The sequence below is a fragment of the Micropterus dolomieu genome, linkage group LG02 (genome assembly GCF_021292245.1).
Source record: "Micropterus dolomieu isolate WLL.071019.BEF.003 ecotype Adirondacks linkage group LG02, ASM2129224v1, whole genome shotgun sequence".
NCBI lineage: Eukaryota > Metazoa > Chordata > Actinopteri > Centrarchiformes > Centrarchidae > Micropterus > Micropterus dolomieu.
The window spans coordinates 26,856,429-26,883,660 of record NC_060151.1 but is presented as its reverse complement, the minus strand read 5'-3'; the positions used below and the strand labels follow the sequence as shown (position 1 = coordinate 26,883,660).

At 39.1% G+C, this 27,232-nt stretch overlaps 1 protein-coding gene across 1 annotated transcript; it reads left to right on the top strand.

The window, feature by feature from the left end:
* The first annotated feature begins 256 nt into the window (after positions 1-256).
* On the top strand, positions 257-26,803 carry sstr3 (somatostatin receptor 3). Its single transcript, XM_046036720.1, has 2 exons — positions 257-672; positions 24,401-26,803. Exon 2 carries the CDS (start codon positions 24,458-24,460, stop codon positions 25,913-25,915), a length of 1,458 nt encoding a protein of 485 aa, XP_045892676.1. The 5' UTR covers positions 257-672; positions 24,401-24,457; the 3' UTR covers positions 25,916-26,803.
* Positions 26,804-27,232: the final 429 nt, after the last annotated feature.

Here is a 27,232-nt window from a genome sequence, read left to right as displayed (position 1 = left end):
TTGGAAGTGAGAACGAGTCCAAACGCATGTTTTTACAAATATGACACCATTTTAAAAGGAACATTGACAGGCTTTCCAATAGTATAAGATTTATTGCCAAGAAGCATCGTTAAAACAATGAAATAATTTACCAAACACAAATTTCCATAGTTTTTGTGCATAGTTTAATAACCCAAAATAATTAGAGGTAAAGTGCTTCACACATTTCTTATTCTCTTTATAGTAGCATGCATGTTCTAAGTGGAACCTCTTCAGCGTTTAATGGTTCTTCAGGCTGGTTTCAGAACACACACAGACTGTGCACACACAGGGAATGAGCCTCTCTCTCTCACGCACACACACTATAGGATTTTAACACCTCCTACTTGACTCTGTGCAGCAGGCTGTTACCTAGTTACAAGCAAGAGACGGTGCAACCTGCAGCACAGTTATAATGTCGCGCTGGTGACTTTCAGTGCATCCATCGGTCCGGGAGCAGACGGAGGACTCAACTCACCGAGAAACACACCGGAGCACCGGAGCGGACCGTTTCGCGGAGGGGGATGCAAAGAAAACACGTCCTGACAGGGAATAAACGAAGTGCAGCTGCTTTTTTTGTGTTGTTTCATCAATAAATCCTGATTCACTAGAGGAGACTCGAGGAAATCGCGGTTTGAAAAGTCTCAGCTAAAGGTAAGTTTGTTTTTCTGTCCAATATGTAGGACGTTTGCCGAAAATGACTGTGAAACTGCAGTGAGTGGCTGCCGTAGACTGATGTCCCTGCCTCTGTGTGTGTCATCTCGGCTTGTGATTGTTTTTAACAACCACCCCAAAATGCTTTTTAAAAGAATAGGCTAATGAGTTATTACAGTAATTTAATGAACAACTTTAAATACTCTAATATCAAGTAGCCTAATTGCTCCAAATAGTTTACAGCCATAGACAGATTGTGAGACAATGAGACCCTGCCACACAAACACAGCTCCTACAGAGACCCCCCAGACTGAAAGAAATACAAATTATTCAGCCACTTCCTCTTTGAGGTCATTTTTCTTCATTTTGCCTTTCTTTTAGGTTGTTTGGTGGTTGTTTTGCATTATTAGGCTGTGTCCTTAAAGTCATTTTGTGGGTCTTTACAGTCTTTTGTGTGTCTTTGTAGTTGATTTGAGGCTCTTTGTAGTCGTTTTGCGTTACTTTGTGTTTCTTTATAGTTGTTTTGTGTGTCTTTGTAGTTGATTTGAAGGTCTTTGTTGTCATTTTGCATCACTGTGGTAATCTTGTGTTTCTTTATAGTAATTTTGTGTGTCTATAGTTGATTTGAGGCTCTTTGATGTCATTTTGCATCACTTTGTGGTCATTTTGTGTTTCTTATAGTTGTTTTGTGTCTTTTTATAGTTGATTTGAGGCTCTTTGTTGTGATTTTGCGTCACTTTGTGGTCATTTTGTGGTTATATAGTGTTTCTTTATAGTTGTTTGTGTGTCTTTTTAGTTGATTTGAAGGTCTTTGTTGTCATTTTGCATCACTTTTTTCCATTGCAGATAGTAGCCTACCCCTCAATGTAGCTGGTCGTCATAGTGACGCCACACACAACTGCCACGAAGTAATGTTCAATGCGACACACACACCAGCGATCCACAAACAGCTTTCTCTTTTTTAAGTTTAAACGTTTCAACATTACTCAGAATGTAAAGACAGATAAGCGGTATGAAAACCTTCCAGCTGTGTTTTCCTCTGCCGTTGTTGATGCAGCGGTCTGTGTGACGGCGGGAGCAGAGGGCTCTGTGAGCGGGCGGCTGGCCGGCCTCACACGCTCATCCCGCGGGTTGGCACAGGCTTCCCCCGCAGCCACTTGCGGAGCTCCTCAACTCCAAAAATATTCAAGCATTTTTGTTCCACCATCACTTCTCGTAAAACTGTCAATATTCGAAATCTACACAGCTGATTTCTCACCTCAAAACTTCCCAGAAGTGGATTTAGTGATGAAATTCCATATGAAAACTGTAAAATATAAAACTTTCTTTTGCTGGCCTCTGTCTGGCGCAGGCGATGATGATGCAGTGAATAGTGACCAATCAGCAGTCTGTCATGTTTTCACGTTACATTTTAAATGTAAATGTTCCGTATTTGTATAGCGCCTTTCTAGTCTTGTCGACCACTCAAAGCGCTTTTACACTACATCCACCAGTCATACACCTTCATACACTGAGCTTAAGTGCTCAGACAGAAACTAACATTCACACACATCCATACACTGGCGGAACATCCGCCCGGGGCAATTTGAGGTTCAGCATCTTGCCCAAGGACACTTTGACATGCAAACAGGATTGAACCAACTACCTTCCGATTAACGGCCAACCCGCTCTACCTCCTGAGCCACAGCCGCCCAGCCGAGTTTTCCTCAGCTTGCTTGGAACCTCAATGGAGGTGATACGAAAAAAAGTACCTGGAAGCAGGTACAAATTTTCCACAATGGAAAACCAAACAAAGGTGAGTCGAGTGGAGGCGAGTGGAGCTGGTACTGTGCAGTGGAAAAGGGGCTATAGTTGTTTTGCCTGTCTTTGTAGTCGGCCTGTGTCCCTCTGTGGTTCTTTCATGTGATTGATTCATGTGATTTGCATTTGCTTTTCTGTGGTTGTTTTATGTCTCTTTGTAGTTGTTTTGTATCTTTAAGTTTCTGTATAGTCATTTTGTGTCTTTGTAGTCAGGCTGAGTCTCTTTGTGGTTGTTTTGCATGTCTTTATAGTCATTTTTGTTTATGGTGCATCTCTGTGGTTGTTTTCTGTCTCTTTCTGGTTGTTTTGTGTCTCTTTGTAGTCATTTTGCATTGGTCTGTGGTTATTTTCCATAGTGGTTATTTTCCATTCCTGTTGTTTTCCATCTCTTTTAATTTTTTTTTCATCTTTACTTGAATGACAAAGTGGAAGGTTTCTGTTGCCCTGATCTTTTTTATAAAGTAAGCTGTCAAAAACAGAGATGAATACAGTACAGTCGTGTTAGGACCTAATGTAGTTTCCCTTAATTAGCACCTTAATGTATTGTAAAGGGGGGTTGTAATCATATAAAGATAAATTAATTAAAATATTTGGTTTGTAGCCTGTCTCTCTCAATAAAGCACACATCTAAATGAATATGTTTTATGCTTTAAGATAGACAGACTAATGGAGATTTCCGTATGAGTCAAATTCACCTCACTGTCAAACATAATTAATTATTATTGGCATAGTTACGTAATCTGTGTGTTTGTGAAAAGGGAGCGACACTGAGCATGTGTGAAGGCATGTGTAGGCTATATCATATATCACATCAACACTTTACTAGTCCCCCACTGAGCATTTAAAAGCAGCATATTAACATTTACAAATACAAACAAATTGAACACAGAATAATAATGTACATATTTTATATTACTACAACTGTGTTTTACTATATTATATATACATTAATTATTTGTTTATACATCAGGAAGGATAACCACAGGAGTTGTTAAATATAAATTAAATATATTAATAATCACTTTCACAACTGCACTGTAATGTTGTAAACAATTTTTAAATGTTATTGTACTGTTTAGAAATGCTGAATAGGGAGAGTTAAAATATAGTGTTACCTATATTACTACAAAATAATAATAAAGAAATTAAATCGGTATCTACTTATTACGCCATGTTAAAGATTTCAAGTGAGAAGATGGTTTAGCGTCAGTATATTTTAATCTGCATCCTGTTCCTGTCTACGTTTCTGGTCTTCTTCTTGTACTGCAGTGATACTAAATTTACCTCCTTGGATCAATAAAGTTTGATCTTATTTTACTGGGGGTGGTGATGGCGCATAGATAAGATGCTTGCCTTTGGTGTGGGAGACCTGGGTTCCCACTGTGAGACATCCACTAATGTGTCCCTGAGCAAGACACTTAACTCCTAGTTGCTCCAGAGGTGTGCGACCTCTGACATATAAAGCGTCAGCTAAATGAATAAATGTACTGTGAGAAATTATAATATAATAACCAAATGATGGCAATGACTTTTAACTCTATAGGGTTGCACTTTGCAAACACAATTCACCAAAAACATAACGTCAGAAAACAATTAAAGAGAAAAAAATAGGAAATAAAGAGCAGGATGCCAAAGATCGTAGAAGCCCATTCACTAATGTATTCTTCTTCTTCCTATTATTACTATTATTACCTTATGGTGAAACAGATCTAAAAGTTGCTTGTGTTAGCGTCACCATCAGTCTGTGTAATAATTTATCGTACAGCAGTAGGTTTGCAACCTCTGAGATGTCAAAAATGTATATTTAGTCATGTTTTTGTTTTGCTCAAAAGCTGCAAACAGCTTTGTTAAAATGTATTTGTCAATTTACAAATAATTAGGCCTATACACAAGACACAGGACTGTGAACCTCTGTATCTTGTTCTGAGAATTGTACCATGATCAGTTCAGCTTGTGGGAGAAAACACGTTTTTCTTTCTCCCGGAAAAAAATGTTCCCCACTGTGTTTATGACAGTGTGATTGATTACCAGCTGACAGGATTCTGTTCTCTCTGTTCAGTGGAGCAAAACAACCCCACATCTCCTCCATGTGAAGCTATGTATGTAGTAAACTGCATCTCTATCCTGCATTTGATTGTTTGTTTTCGTACATTTAAAATTGTCAAAAGAAATATGATATGAAAGCAGAATGTTATTTAGCGCGTTGATATTATAATGAATTCACACACTAATAGCAAAATTATGCTGTCATCTGTCCATCCACAGAGTGAATCAGTCACAAATTACACACACACACACACACACACACACACACACACACAGTCGACACAGGTGGGAAGTTAATCACCACAACCCACAACATAAATTCAGGCAACATGGCCTTTTAAGAGGTCCAGTAAATCTAACCATCTTGTGCCTTGTCAAAGGAAAAGCAGCATGTAGGAATGGCAATATTTCCAGCTACTCTTAAAATGGTTTAGTGTTCTTTCCTCTTTAGCCCTTTTCAGATATAAAATGTTTAAAATTACTGGCGTCATCAAGCTGTTAGAGCGATGGCTTTTTGTGTATTTTATGGAAATGTTTCTTACAGCTTTACTTAGTCTTGACAGGACAAGTGCTTGTGTGTCATTTGGCACCTGGTGAAAGAGACGAAGCAGCTTCACTGCTGGAAATCAGCGGTGAGTTGAAAAGTTTCCCCAAACACGGTTGGGGGATTATGCCTCAATGTTTTGTTCAGTATGAATGAGTGAATGCGGCATATTGGTGGGCAGTCTTTCCGTGTTTATTGTGGGATCTCTGTGTGAAAGCAGCTTATGACGCTTTCCTCATAGGCTAGAAACAGCCTTAACAACAAACCTCAACAAGAGTTGAGGCAGAGCAGCTGAAAGGACAGACGGGATGTTATGTATGTACTCCATTCATTAGAATCCATTTTGCAATGTTGTTGTAGCTTTGTCCTGTATTTCACACTTTAATATGAGGGTAGAATGAGTGCAGACTTTCGCTTAAGCAGAGGACGTTACGAGTTGGCGGTCCTTCACTGTAGCCCAAGACACATTCGCGTAGGCTACGCACTTCTAAATAAATGTGGCCATAAGTGACCACCTCCGAATATGGTGCCACCGGAATCTCAATGCATGTTAATGCCAGGTGTTAAACACGGCATTAGATAAGAAGATTGATAGCACTCGCATGTCTGTTTGTTAAATACGAAGCTACAGTCAGCAGCTAGTTAGCTTAGCTTAGCATAAAGGCTGGAGACAACAGGGGAAACAGCTAGCCTGGCTCTGTCTAAACACTAAATCCAGTTACATGTTAGTAGTGTTGTAGTCAAGACCGCCCAAACCGAGACCAAGTCAAGACCAAGACCAGAGTTTAATGAGACCGAGACAAGACCAAGACTTTTAGGGGCTGAGACCAAGTCGAGACCAAGACCGATGGAGGGCGAGACCGAGTCAAGACCAAGATCAGTTCTCCACATTATATGACACACACTAAAATGTGGAACGAGATCATAGGTACTTCTCAAATTTATCTGAAAGATCCATATTCCCATTAAAACGCCCACATACAAACACTGAGAGCTGAAATCGACATAAGTATCTTTATTCAACACTCCTTTTCCATGCTTACCATCGCAGGGAGGGGTGGCGTTAATGGTAACAACACATGTTTAATTAGGGTTATTGGTTGCATTTGAAGTAATACATTTTACATCCAATCAAAGTTAGGATGTTAACAAATAAATCAGACAATGCAAAAGAAGTTTATTGATATTCCCAAAATTATGGTCTTGACTAGTCTTGAAATAAAATCCAGAGTCCTCAATGTCCGAGACTGAGACAAGAGACCAAGACCATCAAAAAGTGGTCTGAAGACCGGTCTCGAGTAGTTCAACACTACATGTTCGATCTTGTTAAATTTAAAAGACAACAATTAGCTGTTTTACAAAGGTTATGAGCCTGATAATTTCCTGTCTGGAAATGTTAACTTCCTGGAGTCTCCACTGGAACCTAGAAACTGCTCACCACTAAGGAATAGTCCCCCAGAAAAAAACACAACATGTCGTTTTTACATCTTGGTTTTTGTAACAAGATATTTGTTAGTTAGTGAGCTTTAGAGGTGCTGGGGGATTTTGTCACAGCCAAGCAAGCTGTTTCCCTGTTTCTGACTTTGTGCTAATCTATGCTCACTGGCTTCTGGCTGTATCCTTTTATTTACCGTACAGACTTGACAGTGATATCAATCTAATCACATATTGAAAAACAATCAAGCATATTACCTAAACTTTTGTTTTACGTTATTAGAGAGCATAAGCGGAGGTAGTGTGGGTGTATGGGTGCGGCCAACCCAGGGTCCCAGCCTGGTAGGGAGCCCCGCTTAGTTGGTGGTGACTGTTCTGTCAGTTACACAGCCAGCCGCACAAGAGAATTGCATGCACATCAAAGCTTAGTAATAAAAACACTGTGGGCTTTCTTATCAACTGAAACAGTCCCTTCACTCCTGGTTTCAACAGTAAACCACCACAAAAATGACAGTTACCAACAAAAAACACTATATTCTAAGCAGATACAATTAAAAAAACATAAATCACAAAGTAAATTTTGTATTTCAAACAAATAGGAGACTTATTAGCAAATTTTAACAAAACTCCCTTCCCATGCATCATAGGAATTCTGAGGGACAGACTCAGGCTGTCATATGTCACCCTGGACTCGGCGGCGTGTGCAACGCGGTTAGTTCAGTCCTGAACTTCCACTGGAAGCCTGCCCACGTTAATGTCTTGTTTTTAAGATGTAATTTTTGTGCTTCTACCACCTTCTTCACAGCTCTCTCATTTAAGTCCTATTTCCTCCCAAATTGTATGCAAAGCATTTGCTGGAAATGAATTTATTCATGAATGAATGAAAGTTGAGAATACAAAGAGGGAGACGGCTGGTGTGAATGGGCTACCTCTGTTGGAGGAAAATGTTAGACATCAGAAGAATCTTCCTACAATATCAACCTAAATTACATTTACAGTCTTTCATAGTTTACTAAACTGATTTATTTTCCTTGAGCATGACAGTTAGCAGATAACTTATTACATCTTTCTTAATCACATGAATAAGACGTGTTTAGTCTCTCTCTTGTTCATGTGTCACCTTGTGCTGCTGCAGCCTTTGAGTCAATGTGAAGGCATTCAGTTTTACGTAAGAGTACCTCAGGAGTTTTGTCAGATGTGAGATTGACGCGTTAAATTGCCCTTATGTAGAGATGTGCATGTGTGAAAGAGGCTTATTATTCATCTCCTTTTGAAAATGAAGCTGGAAAGGGGGGGGGGGGGGGGGGGGGGGGGGGGGGGGGGCAGTGATAGGTGCACGGGATATTTCCATCCTGCTCTGATGTTTTTTTCATTAGCCCTTGAGATTGGCATCTGCCTCACACACAGGACCTGCACAAGGCAAGCAAAGCTTAAAACTAAAGCCAGAATTGGATGCCAGGCGGTGTGCCTCTGACTCACTGAACCCAGGAGAGAAGTCTCCTCTGAAGCCTCAGAATGAATGAATGAATCAAACTGAGTCATGCATATAAGTATGTCCAGTTTGCATGGGCCTACAAACGCTATAAATTCATACAAGCCAGGACTATAGAGCTGCAAATTGATTTCCAAACAGAAGTCCATCTTGGCTTCTCTTCGAGACTTTTGAGACAAAGTTAGTAAACTTAAACACATCAAAATTAAACAGTCCTTCCAATTATTACTCATCTGAACACCTGAAAATGTTGTGGTTTTAAGCAAATGTCTAAAGTAGCTTCTTTAATCTGTAGAGTCATTCACAAATATTACAAAAAGAGTTGGAGAGAGGATATCGCCATGTGTCAGAAATACAACACCCTCAGGATTTTCTCATTATTTCTTTCCTCATCTCCCTGAACACTCATCCTCCAGAAAAGATAAGATCTAAGTTGATAGAAATGTTTATACACACATCTGAGTCTATTACCGTGTGCTCAAAGCAATGAGCTTAACAAGCAGCAGCAAGTGTATGCATTCTGAAACCGAACCCACGCCGCTCATTTTAGTTATGAGAGGTGACTAAAGTGTTGTTCATCCTCTGCAGAGTGAGGGTCAAGTGCTGTTTGTTTGTATGAATCCACCACACTTTTGAGCTTACGTCCATTTTGATGTGTGAAAGAAGACACATGGTGTGAAACGTGTCGGCGGTGCAGCGTTAAACAACCCGGGACTGAAGTGCAACCAGACAAACAGATTGTGAAAGGATTTCACACTACAGATACGATTAAATGATTTATTGAGTTGGCTTGCAGTTGCTAAATAGACATTTGAAAGAGTTGTGGGGAAGAGAAATCCGTCGAAGCATTCGGCCACGATGGACCCCCTATGGAGAGGAAGAAGGAGATGAGGAGACCAGACACAGAGGGGGGGCACAATGCAAGGCGAAGACAAGGAGATGGGTTGTGTGGGTATTTATGGAAATGCCAGGAGTGACGAGATTGATGTGTGGTCCCACTCCTAAAACTCTGCTAATTAGTGCCAATTAAAGTGCAGATGGATACAGAAACATGGAAGAGTACAGATAGTGTCACCAGCTACAGCAAATATGTTAGTTTATGTGTTTTATGATCTAGATTAATATAAGAACAATCTATTTTTGTACTAGCTTTACATGAATAATTAACTAGCAAAAACATTTAAACAATATAAAGACAGATAAAAGATCATACAGTTTGGGAAATATGCATTTGCTTTCTTACATTGACAGGACAAGACAGAGGACATCTGTGCCATTCTCACTGCTGATTTTCTGAAAGCAACAGCAGACATTTTGAAAAAACTAAACTCACAAATATTTCTGACATGACTCACTTGTGCTTGTGATGCTTCTATAGTGAGATTACTACTGTATAGTACAGTTAACGAGGATGAAATGAAAGGCTGTGTGCCTTTATGGTTGTGTCATTTGCATCAGACAGATAAAATGGTTGGAGAAGTGACTCCATCTGCACCACTAGTGACGAAAGGTAAATACTAATATTCCCCTGTAGACAGATTTGGGTTGTAGACAGAAACAGCCTCACTTGTAAAGCTTATGTAAAATCTTTGAAAATAAACACGTCAAATGCCATTAAATCAAAGGTTATAAACTAAAAAACCTTTTTACAGAAATATAGAGATCTTTTTTGTTCTGTGTTGTAATCTCCTGCTCCAACAACAAACTGAGACTTCGGGAAAATCGTAACAGCCACAGGCCTCTGCACCGTGAAATCAATTTTCTTTTCATACATCTCATATCCTCGTGTTTCAGTCGCATTTGGATCGGCATGCTGACCAAACACGGAGCAGGGTCGCATCTTCCTACACAGAGTCAATGGTGAGATCTCTTGCTAGCTTGGTTTACTCTTGAAACACTCTGTCCTGGCTGGAACTATACAGTATCACACATGATGACAGAAAGTAGAGTGTTTAATGATTTAAATCATTTGTCTGCAGTCAGGGAGGAACTGGCCAGTATGTCTGTGATAAAACACAACAAGATGTTAAGAAACGGAGGAAAAAGGAACCACTAGATTAATCATCGTTTAAAACTGTTAATTAACCTGTTTACACAAATGATGGTTTAAGTGTACTTATATACAATAACAAGGACACAAATAAGTTTTCCATGGCCTTTACCACAATTTATGTAGCTGCTTATTTGACCTGTGGTAAAAAGCTTATTTATTACAGCATATATTTACATCTGCTTAAAACCTTCCCTCTTTGTCGCAAACCATAATAATAATTTTCCATTCTCCTCCATTCACGTCTGCTCAGGAGTGTTTGGTTAACCTCTTGGCAAACCGATAAACATTCACTCTCTGCTTTCAAGAGGAGAAAATACAAAAGAAACCTGAGCAAATACAGTATTCAAACAGCTCTGCCAATGTCCTTAACCATGACCCTGGTCCCTGCCCTGCCTTCTCACTTCCAGTCTCGTCAGTACTGGACACACAATCAGTCCAGTATGATTAGCTTTGTGACGCAGGAGAGTCAATTTGACTTTAGTCTTTGACCTCTCGTAAAAGTGCAAGACTTAATGCTTTCCTGAACCTAACCAAACTGCGAGCTTTGAATGTCACGTGACCTAAGTAACATAGTTAATGTCCAGTCACCTGTCGCTGGACTGGTACAGGAAGCGTTCATGTGTATCGTTTTGGGAGGCATTGACAAACAACCTGGTTAGTCATTTAGGTTGAAGTAAAATCATTCAAATGTGTTTTTGTTAGAAGCCACATTCTGCACAATTTGGAGCCTATTAATTGATTTCTGATTTCTACCATTAAAATAGTCCCAACTGTGAGGAAATAAAAAGCATGATTGATAGTTTGAGTGCCGTCAAAACCCACCATTAAACATGTCCAAGCAATATTTGTCAGATGACAGTAGCATGACTGGATGCACTTGTTAATGTGTTTTTGAAGTGTGATTAGTTTCAAAGAGCAGAGTCAGGTTCCTGACATTTGGCTTGATATTAATTGATAGGGGACCAAGAGAGGACTGGAAACTAAGATGCAGATTGTCAGGACCAATTATAAGGATTTCAGTTTTATCCGAGTTTAAGTTCAGAAAGTAGTGTCAACAAAGCATCATGTTTTATTAGCTCTTCATATGTGTTGCATGCTAAAATCTTACTTTGTAAAGCTGTCAGATAAATGTAGTGAAGGAAAAAGTACAGTATTTCCCTCTGAATCATAGCGGAGCAGATGTATAAAGTGACATGAAAAGAAAAGACAAGTAAAGCACAAGTACCTCCAATTTAAATGTACTCTGTGTACCTGAGTGCATGTGTTGATCTGTGGCTACATGGCTGTCAGGATGACGCTGCTCCTCCCTGAAATACTCTGAACCTTTCAACCTGTCAGAGACTCTGACCTTTGTGATGGATGCTCGGTTCGGCGGTGCAGTAGCATGACAGCTAAAGATGTTGGCATTTCCGCTCCTGCAGAGAGCTGCAGTCAAACCTGTGTGAGATACAAACATCTCCTCACCTGTATTCACCTTCAGCTTATCAGCAACATCATTTTGTTGCTGACTGATGTTATATTATGTGGATATATTTAAATTGTGTGCTGACTGACAACCTTAACTTCCACCCCCCTATAGTAAGCATTTTTTTAAATATTATTTTATATTATTACATACTTGTCATTCGTTATCTGTTTGAGTTTGTTTGAATGTGACATTCTTTATTTGCACAAGTTAAAATCAAACAAATGACATAAATTACAATGCAAATGAATGTGCAAGAAGAGGAATAAGCCCCACTGAGCCTAGTGATTAAAAAAAGCTGAAAATGTATATGATATGATGAGGGGGGGAAAAAGATTAAAGCCTTTTTGAACATCATTTGTTGGAAATTTTAACCAAATAAGACTAAGAGTTCCATAAGTTTGTTTTGTCTGATAGGAAAGTGTTTATAATATACACTTAAATCTGCTTAAAACCACATTTTAGTGTGTTAAAAACCAGTTACTGAATATTGAGTGTATAGGGGGCTTAAAGTAAAGTGTTACCACATTATTTACACAGCACTTACAGGGTACCCCCAGAAAGTTAAATGTAAGACCTTTTAAGACCTTTTTAATACCACCTAGGATGAAATTTAATGCAAACTTCACTGCCATATAATGGAAAATCTGTATGAATTTTAAGCACGAGGAAATTATTTATGAAGTTACCTGAATTTAATAAAACATTTTATATATAATACTCACATTCATATTTAATACACAATGACCCTTTGGGGTGTGTTCGTACTCTGATAATAAAATTAATACAATATTTGTCGCACCAAGAACTCTTGCAATGTGAAACCAAAAATACAAAATAAATAGTGCAGAATGAGTTGTTACAGTAAGTTACACTTTGGCTAGATAAGGTAATGTAACATAATATGCCGATGTAAATGCCAGTTGTTTCAGTGATTATTCATCCTGTTCTGTTTTTGCATCTAAAGGCTGCTTGAAATAAAGTATTATATAGTATTAGCTTGAAAGCAGCGGGAATAAGGAGTTGGGCTTCGGTTTGTTTTGTCCTCGTCCCAGTGACCTGCACATCTGGGTGTAGTAATTTAATGTGCGTTAGCATGTTGGATGTTTCCTTTCACATAACGGTTACTCTACAACAGTGGTGCAACGCCAACACACAGACATCTTATACACAACTGTCTTTCCGTTGCTGTTGTAATGTTAACTGCCATCCAAGCTGACCAGAGCTTGGATGGCAGAGCTCGTGCACCGTGAACACTCCACGGTCCAGAGACGTAAACAGTAACGGTACCTCTACTGCCGTAAAACATCCAAGACACACCAAACGGAGTCAATTAAAGTGACACACACATAAAATATTTACTTATGATGTTACAGCATTCATTTAATCCTACGGAAGGACAACAAAAGATTTAAGACCTTTGTAAACGAAATTTAATAATTTTAAGACCTTTTCACACGAGAAGCGATTTACACGCCTTGTAATTCAATTTTGATGAGAGGCGAGCGTGTGGAAAGGGAGGGAGAGATGAGAGACTGATCCTCGCCATCTGTGACTTCACTGAAATATTGAAGTGTTCACTGAACATTTATCGGGAAATTAACAGGAGGGCGTTTGCATGACTAGATTTATCAGCTATATGAATATTATATGTATGGCCCTAATGATCCTGTAGTGTGAGGGTTTTACAGACATAATATTCACCGACTGGATCGTAGGCACCACAATTTCAAATTTGAATTTGGGGGGCCTCCGATCAGACTCCCACAACAGCCAATGAGAGCGAGCTGATCAGGAAGCATCAGTTTACAATCAGTTAATTCTGTTGTTACGTCTGTGGTACCCAACGTTTTTAAAATCCTCTAGTGTGCACCAGGCATTATGGAAAGAAATAAAGGTACAGGAACAACCTTGTCTGTACGCTGCAGCTGCGTGATGCCTTTACAGAGCAAATTAGCAAGTAACTATGAAGCGTGACACATTTTTAATTGTTTTATACCTGTTCATTACTTTACTCATCAGTTTTCATTTTAGTAAGTGAAAACGGTGTAGAGACTGTGTTTATACAGCTTGGAGATGTTGCTGGGTGCTTTAATTGAAAGATTAGATTGCTTCAAACTAATGACTTACTCTCTGTTGTTGTGCTTTCTCATTATGGTGCAGTTCAAGGGTTCAAGATTAAGACTGCAGAGACTCTTTTCTACAACACATTAATACTTGGAAATACAATGAGCCACTAAGTTCAAATCCAACTGCGGACAGAATATAAATACATTAGTGTAAGATTGATAGAAGTGGAAATACGTTAGAATAGACTCATTGTTTGTTAATGGGCTGATATTTGAATTCCATTGATTCAGTATCAAAAGTTTACAAACCTGATAACCTGCAATACAAACACAGTTTCTTCAACAGACTTTCACAGTATTTTAAAATGTGGTTTGATGTTTATGTGGCTCAACAGCAACAGGGTGAATTCACTTCTCTCCTAATAACAGTCGTGGGTTGGTTTCTTTTAACTTATGTTTACAAAGTACTGTAAAACTTAAAAGCCTAGTCCCACTTAGACCTCTTCCGTTAACTGGCTACACGTTACGCAGGTTTCACTTAGACGCCTGCTCTGGTTTTTATAGAAGTTCTCTGGACTTAAAAAAAACCTCTTAAAGCCCACAGGGTTGCCCTCTTGAGTTACTTCTAAGCAGCTTATATCTCACATACAAATATAAATTTTGAAAATATTGTCAATATGGCTATGCTACAAGTCGTAACACTGGTTAGATTCTCCAAAATTCAATCGTTCAGTTGATTGTAGGGAAGCAATTCAGATTCACCAGTATCGTAAACAAAAAAAAAGACAAATTTTTATACAAGTAACATTCATACTGGTTTAAATAAACAATTTCATAAAAGGCTATTTCCAAGATTTGCTGAGCAAGAGTTTTGTGCGAAAGGAATTGAAGACCTGTCCCAAATATAGGCAGGGTGAGTTCAGTTCAGTTGGGTCTTTTGGAAGCTATTTTGTCATAGAGTCAATTTCTTTTGTTTATTTTTTGAGGGACGGGGGGGTGGATGTACTTTTTAATAAAACATTGTTATGATGAAAAAAACATGTCAAAGACATGTTTTTGTAAGGTACTGAGAAACCTATTTTTGGACTTGATTCGCACATTTGTGCACAAGAAAAGCATTTACGTGATTAAAAAAAGTAATACAATGTTTAAGAAGTATTTTTTATTTATATAAGACTATCTATACATTACTATATTTAAAAAAGTTAAACAGGTTATGTCTTAGACAACAATTTATCCGAAATTTTTCATCTTTAATAATTATTCTTTCTTCTTCACATTGTACAAAATTTAATAAGATATAAAAAGATATAAGAACAAGTTATCATTGTGTAAATTAGATGTTGAGATTTGTAGGGGGAATTTAAATTCTGGATAATTGTGTTTTTTTCTTCTAATAATTTCTACCTATAGCGCCTATAAGTGGTAAATAATTTTTGTTTAGAAAGTAAAACATAATTGTGATAAAATGTACCTCCCGTTAGTAGTAGTTGTTGTTTTTTGTTTCTCGGTCACTTTCAAGAAACCAAAAATAGCCGGCCGGATAAGGCAGCTTTCACCTTCAGCAGCTCTGATAGCTGCAGGTTTGTTTAACCACATGACAGCACTTCTGGTAAAAACTAAAATCTGCTGCTGCCTACAGTTTGTTTGATTTGGCCAAGAATGTTTAAATGAACGTGACACCCACTCTCACAAACTTCTCCATTGTGATTTAAATACAAACACACACAAAAACGTTTGGTGAGAAGCTGGTGTATCTGTTCACAGCACAGCCAAACTAATTCACGTTCGACACACGTCTTTAAAAAGGCAATCCATGCTAACCTCTGGGACAAATACGTAACATTTCCTGTGACACAATAAAAGCCAGCCAGTGTTAGTTTTGAATGTGAAGCAGCATGAAATGTCGGGTTAGTATTAGTAGTAACTTGGCACAGCTCTAATGAGGTGTAAAGAGTGAACAGTGAGACTCTTCTCAGTGAGATCAAATTAGGCTGCATTACATGCTGCATTGAAACTGTACCTCTAGATATTTAAATGATTTTCCCAATGATGTTGTGGTGACAAATGTAAAAGCGCTACTTTTTCTACCGCACCAGAGTCACCGGGAGGTGCTCGAGGGATTTTAGGTGTACAAAGATTGCGGTTTTGCTTCAATATTAATAAACACGTTGTGTTGTCTCAAGTCACTGCAGACTTTTCTTGTACTTAACCAGACCACAATCTTTCCTTAGCCTTAACAAAGTGCTGCCGAAACATAACCATAAAAAGTTGAATAATGCCATTGTTGCTACAGTTTTATATTATATTGTACATAAACAAATTAAACACTTTGTCAGTGAATATTTTTGCTGATATGTTCAGTATCAACATTTTTGTGACTTGCCAGATACGTTAATTAGCAATATTTCTCCATCAGCTCTGATCCAGTTTCAGTAAAAACCAATGAATAAAGTTGTGTTTTTGTACAGTAATCAGTGAGGCCTAGTCTCGCAGGACTTGTTTCAGTGCAGCGCCGTTAAGCCCCGCCCCTCTTCTGTGCATGTGTAAGTTGGCTAGCCAGAAGCAAGTGTATGGAAAGCCATTTGAGCATTTATTCCATATCCTACTAGTACGCATTTATTTGATCTTACTAGTAAGACTTTTGTTCATACTAGTAAGCCATTTTGTCAAACTAGTAGACCAAAAGTCTCAACTAGTTGGCTTTTTGACGAACTAGTGGCCATCTGGACCGAACTAGTACTAGTGTGAACTAGCACAAATACATACTAGTTAACTAGTACCAAAAGCTTTAACATGTTAACTAGTCGACCATAAATTCGCCTTACTAGTTAACTTGTAAGGTCTAAGATGCATCAGCTAATTCACTAGTAGACATTTTGGCCTTCACTAGTTAACTAGTAAAACATTTTAAGTCTGACTAGTTAACTAGTAAGGTCTAAATCGAACAAAAGTAGTTAACTAGTAGACATTTTTGCATTGACTAGTTAGAATGTAGGCGGCAAAGAGAAGCCACTAGTAGTACTAGTTGCAGTTCCTCAGGTCAACATGTTAACTAGTGCGCAACATGCAAATGAATTGGGCAGGATTATGACAAAATCCTGAGTCCTGGTTGGTTGGAATTTATAATTTTGAACTGGAGAGCCAATAGGAAGACTTCCACTTTTTCCCTCCCCCTTATTAGCATTTTGCTCCACTAGTTAACTAGTGGGCATTTTTACACCCACTAGTTAACTAGTCCGATCAAAATGGGCTTTTACTAGTTAACTAGTGGGCATTTTGGCACTTACTAGTTAACTAGTAAGGCAAAGAAATTTCAACTAGTTAACTAGTAAGAACAAAAGTGTGTTGACTAGTTAACTAGTGGGCATTCTGGCTTTCACTGGTATAACTAGTAAAACATTGTCAACTAGTGGACATTTTAGCTCGTAGTAGTTAACAAGTACAACAATTTTCGCCTCACTAGTTAACTAGTAAGAGCTAAAATGCCGCAACTAGTGTTACTAGTGGACTTTTTGGCCTTTACTTGTAAGCATTTTAGCTCCCACTAGTTAACTACTGCAGAAATTTGTCAGCCACTAGTTAACTAGTAAGCTGAATTTACGTTCAACTAGTTAACATGTTAAAGCTTTTGCTAGTCACTAGTTAACTAGTACGTCTTTGTGCTTTACTAGTTCGGTCCAGATGGCCACTAGTTCGTCAAAAAGCCAACTAGTTGAGACTTTTGGTCTACTAGTTCGTCAAAATGGCGAACTAGTTCTGGCAAAGACCGAACTAGTAGATGCAAATAAAGTTCGATATTCAGGATATGGAATAAATGCTCAAACGGCTTTCCATACAAGTGGGCTTTAAGGGAGGGGGGCCTTAAAGAGACTGGAGCTTAAACTGTGTTCAAAAAGAGGTACTGAAGCAGTGGACAGTATGAGAAATATAATTTTCTAGTAGAAACACTGAATACACATATGAGTATTCTGTGGCACCTTTAAAACTTTGAGCTGTCTGAATCTTTCAGTCTTTGTTACAACAGCTCAAGCAAGGCATAAAAATAAATTAATTCCATCCCGAGTGAATCAATGGATAAACAAAATGGAAAAAAATGTGTCACGGATAACAGCATGACCACCAAAGATGAGCACAGACTGTCAACCAATCAAAAGCAGCGGACATCAGAAGAGTCAAATATAGATCATATGTAATTTTAGCCTGTGTGTCCTCTTTTCTCAGATGTTGTTGACACAGTATTCCTTATCTTCAGACAGTTGCTGCATCTGGTTTTATAGTCAAAGCACTGCAGAAAGCTATTGATCACTGCGGATATATATAAAGAAAGACAGATGAGGAAACATTTGGATCAAAGGGGCTGTCTCGTGTGACGCCGGCAGCAGTTCAGGACCTCAATCTACAAACTGAATGATTTCACTTTTCAGAGGGGTTTGAAAGGCCTGAAAGGTCCCGGGCATGAAGATTAATAAGGCGGAAATGAAATATGACAAATACAATGGAGATATTAGACAGGCTGTTTGAGATGAGAGACACGGAGGCTGATAAATTGATTCTCTGAGGCGTCACGTTTGTAAGAAATGTGAATTATACAGCTGCACTACAGTTAAGGTTTAAAAGATATTTATCTTAAAATGGGGTTACGAATCTCTACGTTGTTATTTCTCATTTAGTTTTGCAACTATGGATTATTTTAATCAGTTCATCTGCTGTCTGTAAATAATAATAATAAATTATCTGCACACCGACTTTTCCACCTCAGACAAGCGTAAAACTCTTGAATTTTTGGTGTTTCCATTAGAAGGAGGTGGATAGAAACGCAGCTACTGGCTGATTTAGCAGCTCTTTCGAATGTGAATGTTGATGAAATGAACATTGGATGATGTATCCAAACACGGATGTCCATTTATTTTAGTGTAAGCTGTGAAAAAGTTTCTCTGGCCCCATTTACACGAATTGTACACCAGCTGCACGAATTGTACTGCACGGTCCTGATTCGAACCAGTGAATACGGGTACGGGAGGCAGACACGCTGACGAGGAGTTTAAAACCCAAGGACAACAGCGTCGTTCGCCTACAAGTCTGTTAACGTGTCGGGGAGTGAGGTTTACTAACTGCACAGACTCGCTGGCTTCCGTCACATATGCATCTCTGTTAGCCACATCACAGATCTGATTGCAATCTGTTATGGTTTTCTAGACTACGTGCAAATCATGGTCGGCCTATAGCAGTTTAGTTTAGCAGTAACAACTATCCAGCTAACAACTGTCGCATTAATGAACTATGAACGAGGAACAATTACATCTTCATACTCTCATTCACGCTGCTCTTTCACATGCGCAGATCATTCAGCAGGCAAACTCCTTCTGTGCCAATTCTGTCAGGTTTCTTTATAGTTTCATACCTTCTGTTGAGGATCTGTATGGCAAAAAGTCTTTCTGGACTTGTTATAAATATGCAGGCAAAAACAAGAACAGTTTAGCAAATATTAAAAAGGTTTATCTTCATACATGAATGATGATTACTGGCTACAATCTAACCAAATTTAATATCCGCATGCACAGAGCTGTTGTGGCAAACATCCCGACAGCTAAAGAGACAAGAGGGACAGATTGGGAAAAATCTGTATCAACCTGTAAGGCAGGATGACACACAGCTCCTAATCAGAAAATTGTATTTAAACCATTAATAAATGCAAAGGAGCATCACAAATAACATTTAATTGCAGTTTTACAGATTGTTGTAATAAAAGAGAAAGAGAATCTGGTCAACATCTGATATTCACTTAGAGCACAATATCAGCTTAGTGTACTACGAAGCCAACATATAGATCTAATCCTGGTTACTATGAGATAGTCCTTCATCGAAGCACTACACTCGGGCTCGACCTGAGCTGTTACTTTATTGCATCACCAAGGACCAGTGTGTATTTTCTCTTTTCCTTTTTGAAACATTTTCACTCGAGAAGAAGAGAAGTAAAGATCTATTCTGGTTTTCCTGTCACGCGTGTGCCGTTTATTTGGTTGTGTTTGATTTACGACACTGATCTCAGGGTTGTCTCTTTCTCTGGTTTCAAATTTAATGTGAAATGTCCGTAATCACAAGGAATATTGGAGATATTGGAAAATGATTAATGGCCTGAAATCAAAGACACTACTCCGGTCTCATAAAAAGACGCACAGTACATTTGTTGACTTTTCTTGCTTTGCTATTTCAGGGTTTAAATTGAACTCCAGGAAGGCAGAGAGATTGAATGGCTTTTTTTATAGACTCTGCAGCTGTCGCCATTGCGGTGACAATAACCTTTCAGTTGGTTTGTTTGATGAACTATCAGTGAGCTCTGGGCACATATGTGTTTTTCTCACCACTCATTTTCTGAAAACAACATCAGACATTTTGGGAAAAAAAGAAAATGGACAAAAACATTCCATATGACTTTAAAAATGGTGCGCATGATGGTTTTATTATGATATGACCTTTACTAATCAATGGTACAGCTATGTAGTTAATGAAGTGAGTGAAATTAAATGACCTTTATATGACTTTATGGGTGTTACTATATGTTTCATAGATATTTCCCTACAGAAGTTGTAATGTTTGCCCTGGAAATGTTTGGGGAAATAACTCGATCTCCATCACCAGTGAAAAAATGTAAACATACAGTTTGACATTTAGGGAAATAGACCTCTCTTATGTCTGCTAGCTACTTCCAGCAGTCAAATCAGCTTTGCTTAGCATAAAGACCGAGGGAAACAGCTACCGTGGCTTAGTTTTGTATTTACAGAAGGCTTACCGATATTAGAGTAGTGTTGAGCTTTTCATCTACTTCTCGTCAGGAAACGATTTAGCATAATTTATTCAAAGCTGTTCTTTTAATCACATAGGAAGGTTATACAGAGCATCTAATGCTAGCAGCTCTTAAAGGCCCCATCCACACTACTACATTTTTGTTTAAAAACGGAGTTTTAAAACGAATATGATCTCCGTCCACACCAGCCTTTTAGAGTTGATCTCCGTCTGTATTAGAATGACTGAAAACGCACAGCTAGTAGCCGCTCACATACACTGGGCATGCGCATGCCAGTATAAACATGAAGCAGATGGTCTATTCCGTAGTTAGAGAAGATTTGGCAAAAGAAGTAATGCAAACAAAGAATCAGACCAGATTTTTGTTTGCATGAATCAAAAATGAGCTGGGACTCTTATTGAATGTAACACGGGAGTTAAAAGGCTGTGGCGGTGGAAAAAAGTCTGGGAATTGTCGCAAAGCAAGTGTAGGCTGTAAGTGTTATTTGCACGGTACAAAATATTTCAATAAAAACACCAAATCAAAATCTCTGTCAGTAGCATCGTGCCTCTACTTTCCATGACTTATGAGACCCCATCAGAGAGCCAAATGTGAGCATCTGCATCATCGTTTCTAAAGTCTCCCGTTTTTTGTCCGTCCCCACTAAAACGCTACTCAAAGTTTTAAAACAAAAAACGGCGTCGGCATCGTTTTCAAACTTTTAGTCTGGACGGGAGGTGCGAACATAGCAAAAGGTTTTATAATGAAAACGCAGTAGTGTGGTTGGGGCCTCAGACTGAACATAGACACATCCACAAAACAAATGCTATGTATCAAATCGAACAAAGCTGTTGACCGGAAATGCAGATCGCAACATTTGACCGCCTTTTCTTCTTCTTCTTCGGCAAATTGCAACCGGACAGAACATAACCACCAAATTAACACAATAAAGTTAAAACATACTTATGGCATATCCCCGATACCAGAAAAATAAACCCACATAACTTAAATTTATATAGTTTATGCACTTTTGTACTCAAACTAGCAAGATTAAGTACAAGGGACTACTAACTGCTAGCGTGGGCACAACAGTGCTTTAAGCTAAATTATAAAATTAGCATGCTAACATGCTAACAGTGACAATGATGTTAAAGAGGTGTTCACCATCTTAGTGTAGCATTTTAGCATGCTGACATTTCCTAATTAACGCTAAACACAAAGTAGAGCTGGGACTGATGGGAATGTTTTAGACTTTCAGGTAAAGTCTGTAGGATTCATCTTCCCGAGAACACGAATGTCATGAAAAATAGTTCTTGAGATATTTCAGTTTGGACCAAAGTAGTGCACTGGCCCAAAAACAGAGCTACATTACTAGTCATAGTGCCACATTATGGTACATTAACAGTATTAACCTAAATAAAGTCTACTGTGTGAATGCGTGGGTGAGTGTACCAGCTGTTATTTTGCTTCAGTAGTTGTCAGTGTAGAAGATGTTTACCGATCATAAATCTCCTGAAACCACAAAGACTCACCCCCACTACATCTACAGCCAACTCTCCTCTCCCTGAGTGTTCCAAGCAAAGCCGTGCACTAGGCCGGCCTAAAGTTGGATGGCTGAACTGCCCCTCTGGAGGACAATTTTTTTTTGTTGTTGTGGTTGCATAAATGTGAATCACCCATAAATTGCTAAAGACTAATTTAAATTGCGATATCATCAAAGCTTTTATTACTTGTTGGACACAGATGGGCCCAGAGCCATAATAAAAGTGATGCTCCATGCCCCTTGTTATGTGAGACTATAGTATCTTTTGTACTTTGTATTGTTGACGTTGTGTGAGGGCTTTCGGTGAGTCTTTTGAAGTTGTGGAAATGATAAACGAATTGAGTAACCGAAGAGATGCACTATGAATAAAAATCTCCAGAACAATGCGCAGCTTGTCAAGTTTGCTTGATATAATGTTATCACATGAAACAATCTAAACACATAGTTGTCTAACCCACAGAGAGAAAGAGCTGAAGGAGGCACTGTTTGTATATTATTAATATTTTAATTATATAATGTTACTATATTCATTATAATATCTTATAATAGTAGACATAGCTCACCACTAGTATAATATTAATTTCAGTTACAGCAGTTTTATTTTTATGGGTGGTTGGTCGTTACTTGCACACTGTCCTCGTAAAACTTTTTTCCTGTTCCATAACAATGTTTCAGCGGCAAATGCGAGTGAAATACCCTCAACAAGTATGTTGGAGAGTTAAATGGGCAAGCCTGTAAGAGTGGGATGAAGAGAAAGAACTTTGTATATATGCATATAAGGTTTCTTCATGACAAACGCTTTGTTAAAGTGCTGTAAAAATAAAATGAAAAGGTGTTTGATGTTTGAATATTGTGGTTTCCTCAAACGTTTGAATGCTTTCTTACAAAGCTACTGTAGTGTATAACATGTAATTAAAAAAGAGCCATTGTGCCAGTTTGAAACAATCAAATAGATAAATGACTCAAACACACATCAAATTAGCTGCTTAAACTGCAAGAAACTTTATATCTGCAATAATGTTTTAACTTACACACTGTGCAGAGTATTTATGTCATTAATCTGAATTCTTAAATTGTTTTGTGGTTAGTTAAATGACCAAGGAGCCGTTTTATATCAGGTTCCCAGTTCATGCTAACCAGAGTGCTGCTGAGTTTACTATGAAATGTCAATTATCAGCGTGTGTGGGAACACTCTGTTTAATTTGCCTGTCGTATCAATATAACCAAATATAGCTGCTGTGGTCAAATCAATCTACCAGCAAACATCCATCATCACCGGCTTTAATTGTTTCCTGTCTGACTCATCATCTCAAATCCACCTCTATCCCATCTGCTTTTCATTATTTTATCTGCACCTTTAATCTGTCACTCATCCTCTGAGTGTTATCTTTGCCTGCTTCCTGTGTTTTTCATCGTAAACACGTTGATGGTCACCGGGAATCAGGTATTACAGTAATTACTGATTGCTTTGGCTTTGGCGTTTCAAAGTGCAAGGAAACAAACCGCTAAATGTGGTGTGCAGAGAGCTTACATACTCTGCCCACCACATATTACCACCAGTGCTAATTACAAAGAGTACACATTACTGAATCGGCGCGTGTGTTTGCAACATCAATACCATCATGAGGACTGTTGTAACATAATGGCTAATTACTTCACCATCACTGCCATACATCTGAAATATAAGGGAAATGGGGAATGCATGAGAAGAAATGGAAGAAGAAATTTAATTTCTTGCCTTCTGATTACTGTCAATATGTATTGAGGTCAGCTTGCTGTATTTTTTGGATGTTGAAACAAATGATTGAAATAAGATTTAGTGTCTTTGTGGTCCAGACAGCATACAAGCAGTGATGTACAGTCACATCCTCCTTTTGTTTACAGCGTAAAGTCAGACTCTAGGTCATATTATCTATATTTACAGTAAAACATCACATTCCATAAGTAAAATTAAAATCATTAAAATACACTTAAAATACTGAATTCTGTAAATTGCATGTTTTTTGCATGTGCAAATCCAGTGGTAAACATGAAATGTGGTGATGCTCTGCTAAACTTGCAGCATGATGTATTTAATAGAAATGTTTTCATTTTGAGTGCTGTGTTTAGAGAAAAATTCTGTTGAGCCAAATTAATTGCCAAATACTGAAACAGGCACTCGGAGCAACGACCCTGTAATTATAAATGAATACCCTGCTTATGAATATTTTATTAAACTGTTTTTGTCTTTTAGTTTGTGTGTGTGTTTTGGCAGATTTTATATAATTTACAAATCGACAATGTTGACGCTGATGGTTTTTAAAGTTGAAATGTGAAACATGCAGTTTTTCCAATAAAGAGAGAAACTTGCTTTGGAGGTCAGCAGCATTGGAAGTGCACTTTTTCTCACGTCAAATATGTGTCTGTTTTTCATTTCAGTCTCTTTAAAGGTAAAACAAATGTAGGAAATGTCAACGATTCTGTCACATAACGGATTGATTTGTTTCCTCCAACAGAACAGATGGGCGGGAGCTGAGACGGCAGAAGGACAAAGCGACATTAAGAGCACATCTATGGGTGTCGTCTCGCTTCCCGGGCTGGAGATGACGGATGAGATGGGGGAGAACGGCAGCTTTGCCAGCCCCTCGCCTGGACTCCCCCTGTTTCTGCTCATGTTCAACGGCAGCGATCTGAACGAGACGCTGTTGAACTCAACCAACTCCACCAACCCAGATGTCTCCTCAGGCTCCGGTGCGGCAGGGGTCCTCATCTCACTCATATACATAATTGTCTGCATCATCGGCCTGGGTGGAAACACTTTAGTGATTCACATTGTGCTGCACTACTCGAAGACAGAGTCAGTGACCAACATCTACATCCTAAACTTAGCCATCGCCGATGAGCTGTTCATGCTCGGGTTGCCTTTCCTGGCGGTCCAGAACACCCTCCAGTCGTGGCCGTTTGGCCCCTTCATGTGCCGTCTGGTCATGACTGTCGACTCCATCAACCAGTTCACCAGCATCTTCTGCCTGACCGTGATGAGCATCGATCGCTACCTCGCTGTAGTTCACCCCATCCGGTCTTCAAAGTGGCGCCGTCCTCAGGTAGCCAAAATGGTGAATTGCACTGTCTGGGCTCTGTCGTTCCTTGTTGTTCTGCCTGTGGTCGTCTTTGCCAACCAGAAGGCACGAGGTACTTGTAACATTGCATGGCCACACCCGGCTAAGATCTGGCAGGCAGCTTTCATCATTTACACCTCCACAGTCGGATTCTTCTGCCCTCTTCTTATCATCTGCCTCTGCTACCTACTCATCGTCTTCAAGATCCGCAGCTCGGGTAAAAAAGTCCACGCCACCTCAACCAAGCGAAGGAAGTCAGAGAGAAAAGTGACACACATGGTTGTAATCATTGTTGCCGTGTTTGTCTTCTGCTGGCTGCCTTTCTACGCCCTCAACATCATCAACCTGCTGGTGTCCCTGCCCTCAGAGTACCAGGGTCTTTACTATTTTGTCGTAGTGCTCGGCTACGCCAACAGCTGCGCCAACCCCATCATCTACGGCTTCTTGTCAGACAACTTCAAGAGAGGTTTCCGGAAAGCCCTCTGCCGCTCCACGAGGAAGGTGGAGAACCACGAGCCCATGGAGCACCACAATCAGCAGGAGGAGGAGGGGAGGACGGCGCTCATGCCCAGGGAGAGCCTGAGACGGGCAATCAAGGACGAAGAGGACGATTACGAGGAAGACGTGACAGAAATGACTGAGATATACAGAATCGCCCAAAATGGCAACAGCAGCTTCCAGCAGCAGAGCTCGGAGCCACTGTTCTCGGAGAAAGGAGTGACTCCGGGAGCAACGGAGCCGTCGTGCCCAGACAAGAGGGACAAAGCTGGGGACACGAAAGGGAAAGATCCAGTCAACGGGTCCACACTGACTGTACCGTTGCTTCTCAATGGAACCAAGAATGGGAGCATTAAAACTCTGCCAGAGGAAAACTTGGAACAGAGCACCTCGTTAGAGATAAGTTACTTATAGTGTAAAAGATGGACTGTATGTTACGTGAAGTGAACTCAGTATTACAACACAGGGCAGCCTGCCTCGAATCCACAACATTGAGCTGTTTGTAATGGAGCAAAAAATGCCCATTAACAAAATACATCATGAACACTTTAGAAAAACTCAGATGGGCCTTAGATTTGCTATTTTTGATCAATGGACTCAAAGTTTCTTTAGCATTTGAAGGAGTTGCTAAAGTTTACCAACATAGAGAGTGTATATAATGTACATATGCATGACTGATTATACAAAGTTGTGCCTTTCCTGACTTTTATCACATGTATCTTGTTGATTGTTGTACTTGTAGCCTTTTTATTCCATGTGACAACCGTATTTAAGCTTCAGTCAACATTCACTGCAACCACCTACACGTTAGCTAAAATACTACATTAATGACATGTCTATTGTTTTAATTTAAGTAGGAATCCCGTGTATGTAGCCCCATCTCATATTTCATTATGTTGTAATACGTCTTGCAGGTTACACTTTAAGGCAAATGTAAGTGTTTGTTCTCATTCAGTATATCCAAATATTCTATGTGGATATTAGCTTTGATGCACGTGGCTTATATTCAGGCCCTGAATTTAATCTAAGCTATGTTGTAGCTGAAATTGTGACTGTGGTGAAGGATTTACTTTGTCTCTTACATAATAGTTGGAAAAATGCACTATTTCCTGAAAGCATAAAAGTTGTGTTTGATAACATTTCACGCTGGACGGAAGATCAGACCTCTCCCTCGATGAGGTTAGACAATAAAACAGCATGTGCTGGCTGCTGCTTGCAGATCAAGATGGATTGAAAAACACACTTTGAATGGAAACAATAATATTACTGTAATAATTTCTGTTGATTAGAAACAAAAAAACTAGGGCTGGGCAAGTTAACGCGTTATTGTTTTAAAAATAATTGTTATTATTTTGAAAGTCCGTTGCTCACTGGCTCTGAATACACATGCACTCAAACCATGAGGTCACAGGAGGGGCGGGATGTTGATCAGTCTGCAAATCACCCACCCAGACAAGCAGCAGAGGGAGGCTTCAGCAGACTACGCAGGATGCAGCGTGTGGGAGAAGCAGACAGCGCTCCACAAGTAAACGGCAGGCGCTCTATGGATAGTAACCATGGCAACGGCTTCTGTGCACTACACAGCTGTAGCCTATTTAACTGGATGAAATTATACATACCTGTTCAGAAAATAAAAACAAGAAAACAGATTTATATATGTTAACCTGTTGCTCAGAAGGTGCCTGTTATGATGTTATGATCGTGGCTCTGGACTCTGATGGTGATTTGTTT

Excerpts from the sequence above, each read along its gene's own strand:
- sstr3 (XM_046036720.1), top strand. The coding sequence starts at position 24,458 with ATGGGTGTCGTCTCGCTTCCCGGGCTGGAGATGACGGATGAGATGGGG.